Here is a 20011-nt window from a genome sequence, read left to right on the forward strand (position 1 = left end):
GCGTCCAACTGTAATTCTGCGAAGTCTGAAGAAAGCTCAATGTATTCCATTGGAAGTTGCCAGCTCCTCACAGTCAACCCTGTAGGCCTGGCATTCTTTGAAGTATGTAGGTTTTTTAGGCTGCTTCCACTCTTCTTTCCATCCCTCAGCCCATCCCAACCCAAAGATGGAAAGCTCTGTAAATATCAGGAGCTTCAGAGTTTAGGAACTCTGCAAGCACCTTGAGGTATGAAGATTTTAAAAATCCATGGGGGGAAAGGACTTGGAGTCATACTGATCTTTAAAAGGTCTTCACTGTAACCTCAACTCGTCCAGACACATGCTCCCTTAATGCTAGCTACCAGTTTGCCTCCTCCATCCCCTTTCCTTCTCTGCAGTTTCTCATTTTTTCTTGACTGACATGTACCCTAATAATAATTTATGGAGTTGTCAGAAGGGGAAGCTACTCCACTCAGCCAAAGGACATAGGAAAAGGCCTATGTCTAAAGACCTAGGAAGGGTTGTTTTCAATCTCCTCTAGTTTGCCAAGGACAAGGCTATACACAATCTGCAGAAGAATTTACTTAATTCCTGATTAGACAAATGTATTTATTTGCCTAGTATTCACAAAAATCCCACTTGCCACAGAGTGAGTGATGTTTAAACACAAAGTAAACATATCTATAAGTGTGAATCTCCTGAGCCCAGATATGTACCTATAGCTTTTAAATGAAACTAGCAAAGCTTACTGTATCTAACAATGTTGAAGATGTGTATGAAACCCAACTGTACAAGTGAAGTATCTCAGCTATGCACTTTGGACTTTGTAAACCCATAAAGTCCTTCATCTGAAAGTAATACATCTTACAAAGTAGGTTTGAAGGGAAAATGGAAGGCTGATATCGCAAGAGGGAGTTTTTTGTGTGATTATTAACTGAGTATTTACATACACTTGGTTTTCTTTGAAGTAAAATTTAAACTCCTAAATTTCTGACTTTCTAATCGTTTGTGTTTTAGTAACTACAGTGTTCCTTAGAATCTTTTTACCTTTCAGTTTTATAAATGTAATGATGAGACTAACATGAGTGCATTTTATTGTTGGTGCTGCTAAGCTGCACAGATAAATCAGCCATCCTTAATATTGGCTGTTAAGAGTGGCCAGTTTGTACAGTAGGGGTCTGTTATTGCTAGTGGATGGTAGGGATACACAGGAGATACGGAGCGGTCTTAAATTTTCTTTTAAAGATTTTTCTCCCTGCAGCAAAGAAAATAAGTTACCAAGGAATGTTAGAAAAAGAAATGCAGTGCTACAGCCTGGCATTCAGGTAGTAAATTACACGATATGCTGATACTCTTTTGAAGGCTGCACTAGTGCAGGGCTATAGAAATATTTCAACACTTATTTTCACAGATTTTGCACATTTTCATGTACTCTCTTAATTACTAATTTTTTTATATTCAGTATACAATTCAAAAGTAATTGTTTTCTTTATATTTTCTCTATATAAGCCTTGTTAAGCATAATATATAAATGTGTTTTCGAGCTGTTATTTTGGAACATTTGAAAAATTACATGAGTAAACTTCAGTGTCTTCTTCTAGGGTTGTATATTCGTCTGATAAAAACATTAGGGAAATCGAGGAAGAAACTCTGAGGAAAAGAGTACTGGAGCCCAGACAAACACAGGAAAATGAAAGCCTTACATCTGGTAGTCTTCAGAACACTCAAATATCAGGTGTAAAATGCATTGGAAGTGATAAAACAACTTTTGTTAATCAGCATTTTCTGGACGGAGCCATAGAAAGAGAAGTTGTTTGTTCACCTAATACTGAAGATGAAATTCTAGAAGCCAGTCATGCTGAAGGCAATGCAACTAAGCCAGGTGAAGTTAGAATTGTGTGTGGATTTTGCTAGCTACCTAAACATCAGTGTAGGTTTGTTCAAAAATTGTGGGTAAAGTTTATGGTTATTGCACTAACCAGACCAGATGAATATTCTTTGCTTTGGCCCAGATCATTCCCTCATGCCCTGAGTAAATGGGTGTTCCATAGGGAGCATACAGGAATGTGGCAGAAACTGTATCCCTTGCACTCAGACTGCCACAGAATGAAAATGTAGCAACACGCCCTGAAGAAGAGGAGCGTTTAGTTGGTGCATTTGCATTGGTGCCAATGCCTCTTCTGAGCTACAGCAGATGTAAGCACAGGCCCCTTTGATACAGTGCTTCCATAGTGGGTGGTCCCTCCTTTTCTTCACTGCAGGGAACTTCACTGGTTCCACTGCGTTTCATGTACATGTAGTGAGTGGGGGGGCAGGGCCAAGTCAGTTCCATATAGTCCTGCAAATGGGGAAATATAAAAATATCCATTTTTCATTTTGTGAGGAGTTAATAGCCTTTGTCTCTGATGGCAGAAGTGACCTTAAATTTCTTCAGAGACCAATCTCCTTGAAACTGTATGTATGGTTTGTATGGAAAAGGGAACAAACAACATACATCTTCACGTACAGCAATAACAGTAGCACTTCTCTTCCATTGAGCTCCAAGTGCCAAGGGCTGGTAAAACTTCCAATATCTCAGTTAAGAGTAACACATAGAAGTTATTCTCCACTACTAGTAAGTTTTTGTCTGAAAAGGCTTTCATCAAATGTGCATTTCAGAAGGAAATAAACTATCCCATGTGAAAGCTGTAGCATGGATATAAAATATGTTGTCTTTTTAGTATCCTTTGTTTCAGATGCCTGAAATTGTTTGCAACTTCAAAATAATCTAGTATAAATAAATAACTATTTCCCCCCCATTTACAGGTAATTCTGAACTAGAAACCGCATCTGGGTTAGGAGAAGACTTAATGATGCTCTACAAGAAATGTTGTTGTCCAGATATTAATATTTGGATAGAAGGCAACCAGTTTCAAGCTCACAGGTATTTAAATAAGTAATGAATTTAGAATGTAAACTATTTCACCAGCAATCCTTTCTGTATAAAACACTGTTAATGCTACCTAGCTGTGTTGCTCTATAGGTTTAATATAATAAAGTATTCTTAACATGATGTCTTTATATTGTTTTGTACTGTTAGAACTACTATAATGACTTTGCTAGTTTCACCACAGAGACCGGTAGTATTTTTGTAGTAACTGAAGTGCTTCCTTGTGATTACAGCTGTCGTTCTTGTGATAACTTTGTCTTGAGAGAAAATATAATGTGCTTTTAATATAGCTCTGTGTTTTTTACGTTAGGTGCATTCTAGTATAAATTAAAGTAGAATTAGACTGCAATATATTTATTGCAATAAAATCAGTTAAAGAAAACTAAATACAGCACAATGTTACAACTTGAAATCCTGTAAACAAATCTAGTCTGTCAAAATAAATAAATAAAACTACAAGTCAACTGATACTAATTAATAAAACTAGCCCAAATAAACAGAAACCCCCTGGATGGAAAGGAAAGATCTTTGGTGCCCTGAAGATTCCATTTCCATTTTTTCCTCCCCTTGTTACCTGTCCACAAGAGAACTGTGACCACTTCAGTGAAGCAGAGGTGAATGTTGTCTCCTTGTCTCAAGAGAGTTACCAGCCCTTGATAACCCAGAAATCATCACTCTGCTTAAGAACCATTTAGGACTCTCATGTTGCAGTAGATAAAGCTGAGATGTCCATTCTCTCCTGTTTTCAGTCAATTTATAACTTTCTGGAGAAAAATATCAAGCTGTAGCCACTGGACTGTCTCCCTGCTGTTCTGATTGTTAATTGCACACAAGTTGGGAAATCCCTGGTTAGGTTAGGTTAGATTCTCTGTGGTGGGGTCCAATTTTCTGCTGTTGGTTTTGATGTAGGAAGCTGGAAAAGAGCTAATTGGCATGTTTTAGAAAGCCACAACCTCCATGCACATTCCTGAGCTTCCCCCATAGCAAGAGACTGAAGGGAAATGGAGGAAGCATAAGAGACATGAAAACTAAGGTTAGACCTATGATAGGGAGATCTGGCTCTTTTATGGCGCCTTTACACAGCCAGAATGGTGCAGAAGGGTTGCTGGAATGATATAGAAAATATGGCCCATGCACCCAGAGCAACCTGAGTTCTGGAAGATGTGAATGTAAAGCTATATCTGCACTGCACACCACTGGCAGCAGCATGAATGTATGTGTAGCTATGTGCTGCAGTGAAAAGCAAGATTCTGGCAGCTCCTGCGGAAGAGAAGTGGCTCACCCATAGGGAGCTGCTGGAGCTTCCCTGCTGCTGGAGCCTTTCCCTGCTCTGTGGGAAAAACTTGGGCAACAGGACACTACACTGCCAAAGACAGCAGTGTAGTTGGGGGAGGCACTGCTTGAGCATGTAGGGTACATACCCACAGGTTCAAGTGTCTTTATGCACCTAAGCAGTGCTTCATCATTTACACTGCTATTTATACCCATGCTGGGAGGGGCATACAGTGTAGATGTACCCTAAAAGTTATTGAGATAGGAGCCCCAAATTTGTTACAGATTATCTACCATCATATAATCTGTGTAGAACACTGTGGGCCAAGTGTTTCCCTTGATTACGCAGGCAACTCACTTAAGTCAGTCAGCTTATTGTGTTGCACTCCACCTATTGGTCAAAGCTGACTTTTTTTTTTTAAATAGAAAAGCTCTCTCTCTATGGGTTTTTACATTTTTGATGCATTACTTTTTTTCCAATGTACAAGTAAAGAATAGTAAAGTGAACAAGATGACTTTCTGAGTATTCATCTTTCTCATAGGTATTTGAAAAAGCCAATAATCAGGCAGTATCTATCTCTTCTGATTTGTCCTGAAGGCAGGCATAAATCCAGATAATATTTTTCAGCTTTGAAATAGTTTTCCATTTTGCTTGCATTTCATTAATATTTTACATATATAATTGAGAGAGTTAGGATAGAGGAAAAAAGTCTTGTTTTCGGAAAATCCATGTAATGTAACAAGTCTGATTATTTTATTTACTACAGAAGATATGGGAATGTGGTAGGGGTTTTTTGTTATGGGTTTTTTTTTAAGTTATGTTGGATGCTGCATATCTGAAATGGTGTTTATGTAGGTTGCTTCTCTTTGGATGATATAGAACTGAGAAAAAGACGTTCTCAGTTTCACAGAGAAATAGAAATTTTAATGCAAGAAGGAATTCTCCCCCCCGATCACCTCCCAAAAAAAACACCCATCTGCAAGAGCTGTTTCAGTTCAGGCCATTATCTTGCCAGGAGCAATGTATCTCGTCTAGCCAACATCAGAAAATATGGCAGTGCATCATATCAGCAGAGAAGAGGAAAACTAGGACATTCTGAAACAAACACAAGAAAATCAGCTGATCATTTCAGTATCCCATAGAGATTTGAACAGTAGAGGGTGTCTTAAAGTGAGTCAGGGAAAGGTAACTTTGGGTATAATTGCAGTGTAGATAGCAGTGAGTTTTGTTTATCATCCCAGATTGAGAAGTGATATCCTCGAACTGCAGGCAATTTCAAGGCCCATCCTGCAATCTTTACTCATGAGAGTATTCCTTACTCACTCAGGTAGTCCCATTAACTTCCGTGGACTATTTGTTTTGAGTAAGGAATACTGTTTGAGAGAGGGTTACAAAATTAGGTCCCAAATACTGCAAGAGAACAGTCACCATCCCTAGTGACTTGTATACTTAAGACTGAACAAGTTACTCAACTATGTGGCTCAGATCATAGCAGCAGGAAACCAAGGGCAAGTTTAGTTTCTGCATCAAACACATCTGGAACCTATACAAATGTACATTGTAATGCATACAAGATACACCAATGTAGCATGTTTAAATAACATCATAATGCTACTTTTTCACTGGGTAGCCATCTTACTTAACATGCATTATTTAAATGTTCAGTATCATACAAAACAGATCTTAGCCTTGCAGCTTAATCTGTTCCTGCTCATTGCTGAAGCTTGTTTGGAGGGGAACTGACAAAAACAAAGACAATATATTTAGCTTGCAGGAGAGTAAATGGAGAAGGTCACATGTTCAGAATTCACTTTCACATGCTCAGGGCTGTTTTGGTCTATTGCAGCATCCTTGTTGGATTTAGGGATTGACCTATCTAATTCAGATTAGCAGGATACCAGGAAAATTTAAATATTGCTGGCTGGCTTGTGGGAGAAATGGAAGAGAGATTCTAGATTGGACATGTGGGAGAAGAAAGAAACGATATGAGAGAGATAGCAGTATATAAACTGACAGGGGAAGAGAAGGCAAATTGTATGCTGCTTCTTTCTTTATCCTGTACAAAAACAAGAGTGCTTTCATATAATTTAAAAGTCAACAAATTATAATGTATATAAAAGGAAATACCATTCTTATATAGTGTGTAACCTATTGCATTTTCTGCAAAAAGATGTAACTGAAGCAAAGTAACTTTCAAATTTGAAGTTTAATGTCAAACCATAAGAAATTAATATGAATGAGAAAATCATCTGCAATTATACTAGCTAAGATACAGTGTATAAAAGCTAGTCCTTCAGGGTATACCCTAATCATGAGTTGGGGTGAGGAAGCAATTTCCACTTGCTTATCGCTTGCTTGCTCTTTCTGCCTCTCTACTAGATTATTTGAATGGGAGTATAGCACAGCTAATTATGGGGCTTTTTATACTTTTCTCTGAAGCACCTGGCATTGCTAGAGATGGGATATTGAATTGGATGAATGATTTGGTTTGTTTTATGGGAGGGAGAGGAATAAATCAAACATGCTGTTTTACTCCCTATTTTGCGTCTGAGCCTGGGAATATAGGCAATTCTAGACTAGAAGGAAATAAAGTAGGGCTGTCAATTAATCACAGTTAAATCACACGATTAACTAAAAAAAATTAATTGTGATTTTTTTTTTTTTTTTTTGCAGTTTTAATTGCACTGTTAAACAATAGAATACCAAGAGAAATTTATTAAATATTTGTGGATGTTTTTCTACATTTTCAAATATATTGATTTCAATTACAACACAGAATACAAAGTGCACAGTGCTCACTTTATATTATTTTTTATTACAAATATTTATAAAAACTATAAACAAAAGAAATAGTATTTTTCAATTTACCTCATACAAGTGCTGTAGTGCCGTCTCTTTATCGTAAAAGTGCAACTTACAAATGTAGATTGTTGTTGTTACATAACTGCTCTCAAATACAAAACAATGTAAAACTTTAGAGCTGACAAGTCCACTCAGCCCTACTACTTGTTCAGCCAATCGCTAAGGCAAACAAGTTTGTTTACATTTACGGGAGATAATGCTGCCCACTACTTATTTACAATGTCACCAGAAAATGAGACCAGGCAAATTCACATGACACTTTTGTAGCCGGCATTGCAAGGTAATTACATGCCAGAAATGCTAAGCATTCATACGCCCCTTCATGCTTCAGCCACCATTCCAGAGGACATGCTTCCATGCTGATGACGCTCCTTTAAAAAAAAAAATGCGTTAATTAAATTTGTGACTGTACTCCTTAGGGGAGAATTGTATGTCTCCTGCTCTGTTTTACCCACATTCTGCCATATACAGGAACTCCTCACTTAATGTCCTCCCGCTTAACGTTGTTTCGAAGTTACGTCGCTTCTCCATTAGGGAACATGCTCATTTAAAGTTGTGCAATGCTCCCTTATAACGTCATTTGGCTGACTTTACAAGGGAGCATTGCACAAGTTTCTCTTCTCTGCCTCCTCCCCCTCCCTCCCTCCCAGCACTTCCCCCACCGCCAAACAGCTGTTTGGCAGCGCTTAGGACTTTCTGGGAGGGAGGGAGCAGGGTCGGCTCCAGGCACCAGCACAGCAAGCAGGTGCTTGGGGCGGCCAACGGAAAGGAGTGGCACGTCCGGCTCTTCAGCGGCAATTCAGCGGCGAGTCCCTCAGTCCCTCTCGGAGGGAAGGACCTGTCGCTGAATTGCCACCAAAGAATGAAGCGGTGGCACAGGGCCCCACTAACTTTAAATCCGCCACTGGTGGGAGGGGGAGGAGCGGGGAAGCGCCGCGTCTCCGCTCCTTCCCCTCCCTCCCAGAAAGTCCTAAGTGCTGCCAAACATCTGTTTGGTGGCAGGGAAGCACTGGGAGGAAGGGGGGAAGAGCGTGGACGCGGCGTGCTCCAGGGAGGAGGTGGAGTGGGGATGGGAAGAGGCAGGCCTGGCAAAGTCAGCACCTGTTCTTCTGGGGGGGAAGCTGCTGCTGTGCAAGGTGCTTCCTAGTGTCCTTACCTGCCTCATTGTCTGCAGCGGGCTGTGCCTGTGTGGGGTAAGCTGTATGATACAGTACTGTACAGTATATAAAGCCTTTTGTCTGCCCAAAAATTTTTTCCTTGGAACCTAACCCCCCACATTTACATTAAATCTTATGGGAAAATTGGATTAGTTTAACATTGTTTCACTTAAAGTTGCATTTTCAGGAACATAACTACAACATTAAGTGAGGAGTTACTGTATTTCATGTTATAGCAGTCTCAGATGATGACCCAGCACATGTTCCTTTTAAGAACACTTTCACTTCAGATTTGACAAAACGCAAAGAAGGTACCAATGTGAGATTTCTAAAGATAGCTACAGCACTCAACCGCAGGTTTAAGAATCTGAAATGCCTTCCAAAATCTGAGGGGGACGAGGTGTTGAGCATGCTTTCAAAAGTCTTTAAAAGAGCAACACTCCGATGTGGAAACCACAGAACCCGAACCACCAAAAAAGAAAATCACACTTCTGGTGGCATCTCACTCAGATGATGAAAATGAACATGCTTCGGTTCACACTGCTTTGGATTGTTATCGAGCAGAACCTGTCATCAGCATGGACCTCTGGAATTGTGGTTTGAACGCATCTGGCACGAAAATATCTTGGGATGGCAGCAACAAAAGTGCCATGCGAACACCTGTTCTCACTTCCAGGTGACATTGTAAATAAGAAGGGGGCAGCATTATCTCCTGCAAATATAAACAAACTTGTTTGTCTCAGCAAGAAGTACGACTGAGTGGACATGTAGGCTCTAAAGTTTTATATGGTTTTATTTTTGAATGCAGTTATTGTTTTGTACATAATTCTACATCTGTAAGTTCTACTTTCATGATAAAGAGATTGCAGTAGAGTACTTGTGTTAGATGAATTGAAAAATGCTGTTCTTCTTCGAGTGCTTGTTCACGTCCATTCCACATTAGGTGTACGCGCGCCGCGTGCACGAACGTCGGAAACTTTTTCCCTCAGCGGCTCCCGTCGGGCCCGCAGGGTCTCCCTTCCCACCAGAGCGGCGCCCCGCCCCAGCTTATATATACCCCTGCTGGCCCGACCCTCCCTCAGTTCCTTCTTACCGCCCGTGGCGACGTTGGAACAGCTCTTCTCTCAACTCGAGAGTGTCCCTTAGCATAGTCATTAGCAGTAGTTATCAGTTCTTTGTTATAGTAAGTGTTAGAGTTAAGTAGTTTTTTAGTTGTTACAAAGACCAACCAAACTCTTGGTGATAGGGGTTTGGTCAACCCCGGCACCGGCCCTGGGCGGCGGGGCATGCCGCACGCCCAAGGCTTCAAGGCTTGTGCCACGTGCCGCAGGCCCATGCCAGTGAGCGACCCGCACGAGTCGTGTCTCCGTTGCCTGGGAGAAGCTCACCAGAAGGAGCGCTGTAAGATTTGTAAGGCTTTCAAGCCCAGGACTCAAAAAGAGAGAGACTTTCGCCTGAAACAGCTCCTCATGGAGATGGCGTTACAGCCCTCCGCTCCCACGGCACCGTCGGCGTCGGTGCGAAGTGCCCCGGCATCGGTCCGTGACCCAACGCAAGCGGTGCAGACTAAACCTGCGGTGCCGCCTCGGCGCGATCACGCCCGGCACCGGTCTGCTTCGCCGGCCAAGCCCAAGAGCGAGCCCAAGGCCCGGGGTCACTCCCCGCACAAGAAGGCGGCACCTACGAAGACCGCTAGCGCGCCCAAGGCCGTGCCGGCCCCGGCACAGGTCCCGGTACCAGTGGCTCCGGCGCCGAAAGGCCCGTCGAGCCCCGGGACAAGCGCGTCGAGTGAGGAGGAGGGGCTGGAGGAACTGTTGGAACAGCCCTCCTCCCCGGACACATTTGAGGCGGCGAAGGACCTCATTGAATTGTCCTCAGTCAGCACACTCCGCGCCAAAGACATTCCGCCGAGACTGCCTTCCAAGGGCAAGCCGGCGATGATGCGCCCGTTGCGGTCGCCATCTCGGCACCGCTCCCGGCGCCGGTCCCGGTCGAGCTCCGCCTTGGTGGACTCCCGGCTTCCCGCCGCGCAACGGGCCTCCACGCAGAAGGGCCCCGGCGCGAGCGAGGCACCGTCCCAGCAACCCGGCCCGAGCAGGCACCGGGGCGCTTCGACGGCGAGGACCCCAAGACCGTCCTCCCGCAGCCGTTCCCGGTCCCGCGGTCAACGGTACCGTTCCAGATCCAGATCGGTACGGCGCTACTCACGGTCCCGGTCCCGACGGCACCGCTCCACGGCACCGCCGTGGCCCTCCAGGTCGCCGTCGCTGGCGTCGGAAGTGAGCTCGGGGCGGTCGAGGTACGATCGCAGAGGGCATTCCGCTACACGGCACGAGACCTCTTGGCAACCGCACCGGAGCCATCCGGTGGGCCTATCACCAGCAAGGCCCGCCATCCAGAACTTCGAGGTCGGGCCCTTCGGGGGACCGGTCCCGCTCCCCACGGTACCGTCCCACCTCCCGTGCGGAGGCTACGGTCTCCAGACCGCCTGAGGCCGAGAGGGCGGACTCGGCACCGAGCCAGGCACCGTCCGTGGCCCAGGGCAGGGGACGCACCCCGGAGGGTCAGCCCGCTGAGGAGGCCTTACAGGAGGATGAGGACGCTCAAAAAGCCATGACCTCCTCCTCCTCACCAGATGAAGCCGTGGCGGGCACAACAGTGTCCGGCCCTCCCCCAATTGACCACCGGGCACACCAGGACCTGCTCCGCCGGGTGGCCCTCAACTTGGGGTTGCAGGCGGAGGAGACGGTCGAGCAGGAGGACCCCATGGTAGACATTCTCAGCCCGGAGGGTCCCTCCAGGATTGCTCTTCCATTGATAAAGACCGTACAGTCAAACTATAAGACTGTGTGGCAGACGCCAGCCTCCTCTGCGCCGACCGCACGGGGCGTCGAGAGGAAGTACTTTGCCCCATCCAGGGGGTTTGACTTCCTCTTCTCCCATCCGGCCCCATGTTCGCTGGTAGTTTCGGCAGTCAACGAAAAGGAGCGGCATGGCCAGCAGGCCCCGGCCCCCAAGGCCAAGGAGGCGAAGCGATTAGACCTCTTCGGCAGGAAGGTCTACTCGTCGGGAGGCCTCCAGTTGCGGATCGCGAACCAGCAGGCGATCCTCAACAGACATAACTTTAACTCCTGGGCATCAGTGTCCAAGTTCAAGGAGGCCCTGCCTCAGGGGTCCCAGCCCGAGTTTGCGGCCATTGTGGACGAGGGAAAGGCGGTGGCCAAGACTTCATTACAGGCCTCGCTCGACTCGGCCGATGCGGCCGCCAGGACTATCGCGTCCGGAGTGGTGATGAGACGTTCAGCGTGGTTGCAAGCGTCTGGTCTTCCTCCAGAGGTGCAAAACACCCTCCAGGACCTTCCGTTTGAAGGGACGGGGTTGTTTTCGGAGCAGACTGATGCCAGGCTCTATGGCCTCAAAGATTCGCGGGCTACCCTCAAGTCCTTGGGGATGCATACCCCCGTGACGCAGAGGAAACCCTTTAAGCCACAGCCTCCACAGAGGCATTACCAGCCTCGCCCTCGGCACGAGCCTTACCGTAGGCGGGGCAGAGACAATAGGCGTAGGCGCAACAATACGCCTAACCAGGGTCAAGGCCAGGGCAATAACAACGGCAAGCCGCAGCCGGGCAATAAACAAGGATTTTGAAGACACGATCGAGGACAGCGTACCGATCTCTTCCCCGGATCCTCCCCTGTGTTTCAGGGACCGCCTATCCCGTTTTTTCCGTGCCTGGTCCCATATAACATCAGATCATTGGGTGCGCCGCACGGTAGAGTCAGGATATGCCCTCCAGTTTTCCTCGCCCCCCCCCCTCCCACCCACCCCCCCGTCCCTCTTCAGGGACCCCTCTCACGAGCAACTCCTTATGCAGGAGGTACGGACCCTCCTCGCTGTAGGGGCGGTGGAAGAGGTTCCTCCAGACCTCAGAGGAAAAGGGTTCTATTCCAGATACTTCCTCATTCCCAAGGCAAAAGGGGGCCTCCGTCCTATCCTGGACCTTCGCAAGCTGAACAAGTACTTGCAAAAACCACGTTTCCGTATGGTCTCCCTCGGTATCATCATTCCTTCCCTGGATCCGGGGGATTGGTACGCTGCCCTCGATATGAAAGACGCGTACTTTCACATCGCTATCCGCCCGGCCCACCGGCGGTTCCTGCGCTTCACTATCCAGCAGCGCCATTTTCAGTTTGCGGTCTTGCCCTTCGGCCTGGCAACGGCCCCACGTGTCTTCACGAAATGCATGTCCGTGGTGGCGGCCTTCCTTCGGAAGCGACGGATGCGCGTCTACCCATACCTAGACGACTGGCTCCTAGCGGGCCGTTCAGAGGTAGAGGTTCACGCCCACGTGACTTTGGCGCTACAAGTGTTCCGCGATCTCGGCCTGTTGGTCAATGTGCCCAAGTCCTCACTAGTCCCCACACAGAGACTGGAGTTCATAGGGGCAGTCCTGGACTCGGTGGCGGCGAGGGCGAGCCTTCCCGTGTCGCGTTTCCGGGCAATCCAGGAGGCCGTGACCTCCATCCAGAGATTCCCCACGACCACGGCCAGACGTTGCTTACAGCTCTTGGGGCACATGGCGGCATGCACCCACGTGGTTGGACACGCCCGCCTCCGGCTCCGGCCTCTGCAGCTGTGGTTGGCCCAAGTATATCGCCCCAACAGCGACCCATTAGACATGGTTGTCACGATCCCGGCTCCGATATCGAACGCCCTCTGTTGGTGGCTCGACCAACAGCAGGTCTGTGCTGGGGTCCCGTTCGCCGCCCCACAACCAGTTCTGACGTTGGTGACAGACGCGTCGGACCTGGGTTGGGGGGCGCACCTAGGGGACCTACGCACTCAGGGCTTGTGGTCCAGGGAGGAACAGTCGCTTCACATCAACCTGAAGGAGCTGAGGGCGGTTCGCCTCGCCTGCCAGACCTTTCACGCCACCATAAGAGGGCACGGCGTGTCAGTTCTGACGGACAACACTGCCGCTATGTTTTACATAAACAAGCAGGGCGGGTCCCGGTCCTCTCCCCTCTGTCGCGAGGCGCTCCTCCTCTGGGACTTCTTCATAGCCCATTCAGTACACCTCCAGGCTGCATATCTCCCCGGGGTCCAGAACGGATTGGCGGACCGTCTCAGCCGGTCCTACCTCACACACGAGTGGAGGCTGAGGCGGGACATCCTCCGTTCAATCTTCCTGAGGTGGGGGTTTCCCCAGGTGGATCTGTTTGCCACCATGGACAACAGCCAGTGCCCACAGTTTTGCTCCTTCCAGAACCGCAGTCCGGGCTCTCTGGCGGACGCCTTTGCAATCCCGTGGGGCGGGACCCTGCGGTATGCCTTCCCCCCGTTCCCACTCATCCACAGGGTCCTTCTAAAGACCCGCAGGGACAGGGCGAAGGTCATTCTCATCGCCCCGGCGTGGCCACGTCAACACTGGTTCACGACTCTCTTAGAGCTGTCCGTGGCCTCTCCGATAACCCTCCCCCTCCATCACGACCTCATAACACAAGATCGAGGTCGCCTACTCCACCCGGCCCTGCCATCGCTGCATCTCACGGCATGGCTGCTCTCTGGCTAAATGAGGCGGAGCACAGATGCTCCCAGGAGGTCCAGCAAATCCTCCTGGGTAGTAGGAAACCCTCCACAAGGGCAACCTACCTGGCCAAGTGGAAGCGCTTCTCCCTCTGGTGTGAGTCTCGGCGTGTCCAGCCCTTGCGGGCCTCGATACCGATGATCCTGGATTACGTGCTGAGCCTTAGGCGCCAGGGCCTGGCCCCCGCTTCTATTAAAGTGCATCTAGCCGCCATATCGGCGTTTCACCCGGGGGAATTGGGGCTGTCCGTGTTTTCCAACCCCACAGTGGTCCGATTCCTCAAGGGGCTGGATAGGATGTTCCCCTACACTCGCCCACCTATACCCCCGTGGGACCTCAACCTGGTCCTCACTAAACTCATGGGGCCCCCCTTTGAACCCCTGGCCTCTTGCTCCCTCATGCACCTTTCATGGAAGGTCGCGTTCCTCGTGGCTGTCACCTCGGCTAGGAGGGTGTCGGAGCTGAGGGCCCTCACCTCAGAACCTCCTTATACTGTTTTTTATAAGGATAAGGTGCAACTTAGGCCTCACCCTAAGTTCCTCCCTAAGGTGGTCACAAGTTTTCACATGGGGCAGGACATCTGTTTGCCGGTGTTCTTCCCCAAGCCCCATACGGACCCTCGCCATCGTAGCCTGCATACCCTCGATGTGCGGCGGGCGTTGGCTTTCTATCTGGACCGTACCAGGCCTTTCCGCAAATCGACTCAGCTATTCGTGGCCATTGCGGAACGGGTGAAGGGCCAGCCTATTTCAACGCAACGTCTGTCGGCGTGGATCGTGCTTTGGATACGCACGTGCTACGAGCTCGCCAACGTGCCTGCACCTCCGATCCGGGCTCACTCTACTAGGGCCCAAGCGTCCTCGACGGCCTTCTTGGCGCAGGTCCCGCTTCAGGAGATCTGTAAGGCAGCCACCTGGTCGTCGGTTCATACCTTCACAGCCCACTACGCGATCCACCATCAGACCAGAGATGACGCGATGGTCGGCAGGGCGGTGCTTCAATCAGTTATTCCTTGACTCCTACCCTCCTCCAATGGTAAGCTTGTGAGTCACCTAATGTGGAATGGACGTGAACAAGCACTCGAAGAAGAAAAGACGGTTACTTACCTTCTGTAACTGTTGTTCTTCGAGATGTGTTGTTCACGTCCATTCCACTTCCCACCCTCCTTCCCCTCTGTCGGAGTCACCGGCAAGAAGGAACTGAGGGAGGGTCGGGCCAGCAGGGGTATATATACGCTGGGGCAGGGCGCCGCTCTGGCGGGAAGGGAGACCCTGCGGGCCCGACGGGAGCCGCTGAGGGAAAAAGTTTCCGACGTTCGTGCACGCGGCGCGCGTACACCTAATGTGGAATGGACGTGAACAACACATCTCGAAGAACAACAGTTACAGAAGGTAAGTAACCGTCTTTTTTTTGTTTTTTACAGTGCAAATATTTGTAATCAAACATAAATATAAAGTGAGTACTGTACATTTTGTATTCTGGGTTGTAATTGAAATCAATATATTTGAAAATGTAGAAAACATCCAAAAATATTTAAATGGTATTTTATTATTGTTTAACAGCGCAATTAATTACGATTAATTTTTTTAATTGCTTGACAGCCCGAAAATAAAGTATACCTCTTCTGATGTGTTCATGTAGGAAGCACACCCCATTTTGTTGGAACATACTAATATATCAGAATAGACTGAAACTTACCTTTTGCAAGGAGGTGGGTAGTTACTCTGGAGTGACTGAAGTTTTAGCTGTATCTTTTATAAATATTTCTTTGTTAAAATCAGTATACTATAAGTATGGGCAAGAGGTCCAGAACATAACTGTCTGAAGTGTTGTTATATAAATAATTTGAATTTAGTGTTATGCTGTAATATAATAAAAGCTGCAAACTTGTGTCTGAAAAATCTATTCCACTTTCTCTTTTGGAGGAACAGGTAAGTCTTGCAGCAATTGATTTCTTCTGTTTATGTGAATACTAAAAGTGTACTAGAAACTAGCTTTAACTGAGAACTTTCAGAGTATTAATTTGCTTCATTATTATAACATCCTGAAATTAGTTGCCAAAGATACTGGGAGAAAAAGATATGCAGTGCACAGATACCTTGATGTGTAAGGGGCAAAGATCTGAATCAATCTTGTCTAAGATTTTTCTTGTAATAAACATCATTTCACTAGATACAAATATTTATGTTTTTCCCTCTCAGGGCTATTTTATGTGCCAGATCTAGTTACTTTGCTGCTATGCTGAGTGGAAGTTGGGCTGAAAGCTCCCAAGAGCACATTACTCTTCAAGGGTAAGCATAGTTTTTTGCAAGTCATATGGGAGCAAAGGTAGGCAATTTAAAATCACTGCAAATATGCAGCAACCATGCTGCATACAAAGCAATTCATAGTAATCTGCTGTGATACTTTTTTTTCTTCAATTTAATAAATTTCTGGAGTAGTATTTTGACTTGGTTAGTAGAATACAGTGGTTTTGATGTTTCTCTTAAATTTATCAGTTGGGGGGAGAAAAGGGAGGCATTCATCAACTTCATCCTTTTCCATAATCCACATTTTAGTGTCCCACAGCCTACATGAAGGTTTTTTCACTCCTCTTCTATTTAACCTCACTTATGCCACAAAAAGGTGCCCTATACAGCTGAGCTGTCTCATAAATTTTCATAGCTCTTTAGGATGCACATTTAGGGTATAAAAGCAAATCAACTATTCAGTTTGTAGGTCACTTTTAACCAATGTGATTCAGGATCATTGTACACTAGGAAATTGAATCATGGCTGGAAACATTTTGTCCACAAGTGCTCAGAACAATATTGCTGCTAGTGTATAGCAAATAAAACTCTTCTTGAGTCTTATTACATATTGTATGGCTGAATCAGGAACTTCGAAAACAACAAGGAGTCTGGTGGCACCTTAAAGACTAACAGATTTATTTGGGCATAAGCTTTCGTGGGTAAAAACCTCACTTCTTCAGATGCATAGAGTGAAAGTTACAGATGCAGGCATTATATACTGACACATGGAGAGTAACTCCCTGCTCTCCATGTGTCAGTATATAATGCCTGCATCTGTAACTTTCACTCTATGCATCTGAAGAAGTGAGGTTTTTACCCACGAAAGCTTATGCCCAAATAAATCTGTTAGTCTTTAAGGTGCCACCAGACTCCTTGTTGTTTTTGTAGATACAGACTAACACGGCTACCCCCTGATACTTGACATCAGGGACTTCGGTGTCTCTGGGGATGTCAATTCTGTTCCTTTCAACGCCTCAAAAATTTTATATAAAATTTCCATTAAATATTAGTAGCTGTTATCACATAATATGTAATACTGCATTACAAAGTGTACCTAATGTACACTAACCCTGATGCCCTGTAAACTAATGGCAACTAATATGGCATTCAGGTCATTCAGACCCACTTTTCTTTACAAAGAACCATGTACATTATAGAGCGTTAGAACATGTATACACTTTGTCTTGATATAAAATGGTATGACCGAGCAATCCTCCCCTAGTTTTTCCTCATTTTAAATTTCCTATTTTAATAACGTCTGTGACATCATGAAAAAAGTTTTGTTTTTACTCATTTTTTTTAAACCACTAAAGCAGTTGTTGTATATCTTTTATGCTATATAGTGAATTTAAAAAAAAATCAAATGACAGTGTTGTTTTTGTATCTTTCCCCATCCTACCCTCAGTAATTGATCTTCATCTTTCTAAATAGCTAAGGAATTTCAGTCATTATTTTTTAGTAAAGACTTTTTCCTGAATATTATTAAATTTTTTTACAAGCATGTTTAAGTCTAAATAATATCTTGTGGTTTCCAGGTATTAAGAGCTGACTAGATCCATTATTGTACTACTACTACTACCTTTTCAAGTTCAGTCTTCTGCTTTGTGCAGATTTTCATGCTGTCTTTATAAACACTTATGAATAAAGTGCATATGGCTTATTCTAAAATAATAAAAATGCTGCTTAAGATAACAGCTGTCAAGACAGCAGGGAAACATTTTCTTGCTGTTTTTATGGCTATCCTGTGTGCTAATGTAGAGAGACAACTGTGTTGATTTTGCTGCTTAGCATGTTGCAACCAATTTTGTTCTTTGTTTTTAGTCATCACTGTCTGTTGCTTCAACATGTTTAATGTTTTAAGAGGTCTCTTATTAACATGTGTGAGTAGTTCCCATTTACACTAATGGCCATGGCACCTGCGTGTTTTGGGAATTAGACTTTGAGATTAGGATTAATACAATAATGTAATTATTCTGAAAATTCTGTTCACCAATATAAATCCTGCTTCCATTCACTTTGATGGTAAAACTCCCATTATCTACAATGGTGGAAGATCAAGCCCATAGAAACTTTCTAAATATTTTGAGATCTGACTTCTTACTATCACAGTGCAAATGACAATACATTTTTATAAAAAGTAAAGTTTAAATACACTCTTAGATTTAAGAAATCCATAAAAGTAAATTCTTATTAAACATATACAGTTAACATAAAAAATGGAGTGTTTTCTAGTGATATATCTTAAGAAGATGAAAATACCTTGCTTACGCACACAACATCAGTAAAAATAATCTTTCGTTTAGAGAACCACTATAAATCTCAGGCCTGGTCTACACTACGAGTTTAGGTCGACTTTAGCAGCGTTAAATCGAATTAAGCCTGGACACGTTCACACGACGAAGCCCTTTCTTTCTTTCTTTCTTTCTTTCTTTCTTTCTTTCTTTCTTTCTTTCTTTCTTTCTTTCTTTCTTTCTTTCTTTCTTTCTTTCTTTCTTTCTTTCTTTCTTTCTTTCTTTCTTTCTTTCGACTTAACAAGTAATTTTAGTCTGGTTATAACTTTAATCAGAAATGCTTGCATTATGAAGCTTCAGTTGGACTACTCATATTAGTGAAGTTACTCACAAGCTGAAGTGCCATAGATTAAACTTGGAAACTGCTTTAATTTTATTATAGCAGTGTCTGTCCCAGGATATTAGACAGACAAGGTGGATGAGGTTATATATTTAATTGGACCTGAAGAAGAGCTCTGTGTAAGCTCGAAAGCTTGTCTCTCTCTCACCAACAGAAGTTGGTCCAATAAAAGATATTACCTCATCAATATTGTCTCTTTAATTTTATTAGTTCATTTCCTTTCCATAATTTTTCATAATATGACCAGATGACACATCAACCTTCTGAATCATTTTATAAAATATCAGCAATAGATTTTATTTTGAACATGTCTCTTGTAGTGATTTTCCTTTCTATTTTGCAGCATAAACCATGTAGAAATGAATGTCCTATTGTATTTTATATATGGAGGAATGCTGGACTTCCCAAACAAAGCTGATGCTGGGTATATGTCAAATTTTATTATTTTTAATTGCACTTCATGCCTATTCTGCTTTTTCTCAGTTCAGATTCAAATGGAAAATGCATCATGTAGTATAAATAAGACAAAGGTATCAAATGTGATGATCATTGCATCTAAACATATTTTGAGGAAATTTCAAAAATAATATAATTTTTAGATAGATCGTGTTGTTTATTCAGCAGCTACTGGAAAAGTTGGACCGGCAGCCCTATAGAAAATTATATGGGGAGAAAAATGTTTGGAAAACAAACAGTATAGCCTTTTATGCTAAAATAATTTGACACTTTGTGCTGTACATTCTGTTTTTAACTCAGCTTTTAGAACAATATGGACAAAGTGAGATGATACTTTGTAACCAATATTTAGAATGTAATATTTGAAAGAACTTTTTGAATTAGTGAGATGTCCCACTGTTTGTAAAATAATAGATCCACAGAAAGTAGTTGAACAGTAACATGAAACACTTGCAGGCAATCTTTTTTAAAATGTTTGGTCTAAACCCTCTCCCCAGCGTATAGCTGGTGTAAACAACCCTACGGAAATCTGTAGATCTTGGGAATGGTATAGAACTCATACATTAAGGTAGCAAGCTGTATTGGAGCCACTCCATGGCTGCTAATTCAGCCATTGCATGTCCCCTCACTGTATCCAGCAAGGAGGTTTAGGCATCTGCAATATCATGGATGCACTTGGCCCACTCCCAAAATGTTCCTTGGTGGTTGCACCGATTGGAGCTGTTTTATATAGCTCACAGTGTACAAGCGTACACACACTCTGGGTTGTTTTCCTAGGTCATCTGCTCTCCCCCAATTCTTTTCTGTAGAATTGCACTAGTTCTGTTACTCACGGGATTCCGTGTC

At 44.7% G+C, this 20011-nt stretch overlaps 1 protein-coding gene across 1 annotated transcript in view; it reads left to right on the top strand.

Moving 5' to 3' along the window:
- BTBD8 (BTB domain containing 8) overlaps positions 1–20011 on the top strand; it is a 65247-nt gene that overhangs the window by 20269 nt on the left and 24967 nt on the right. Inside the window, exons 3-6 of the mRNA XM_065409854.1 lie at positions 1581–1861; positions 2785–2902; positions 15989–16078; positions 19053–19133. Of these exons, the coding sequence (XP_065265926.1) occupies positions 1581–1861; positions 2785–2902; positions 15989–16078; positions 19053–19133 (570 nt within the window). The remainder of the gene's footprint in view (positions 1–1580; positions 1862–2784; positions 2903–15988; positions 16079–19052; positions 19134–20011) is intronic.

This window comes from Emys orbicularis, chromosome 8, assembly GCF_028017835.1.
Source record: "Emys orbicularis isolate rEmyOrb1 chromosome 8, rEmyOrb1.hap1, whole genome shotgun sequence".
Taxonomy (NCBI): Eukaryota; Metazoa; Chordata; order Testudines; family Emydidae; genus Emys; species Emys orbicularis.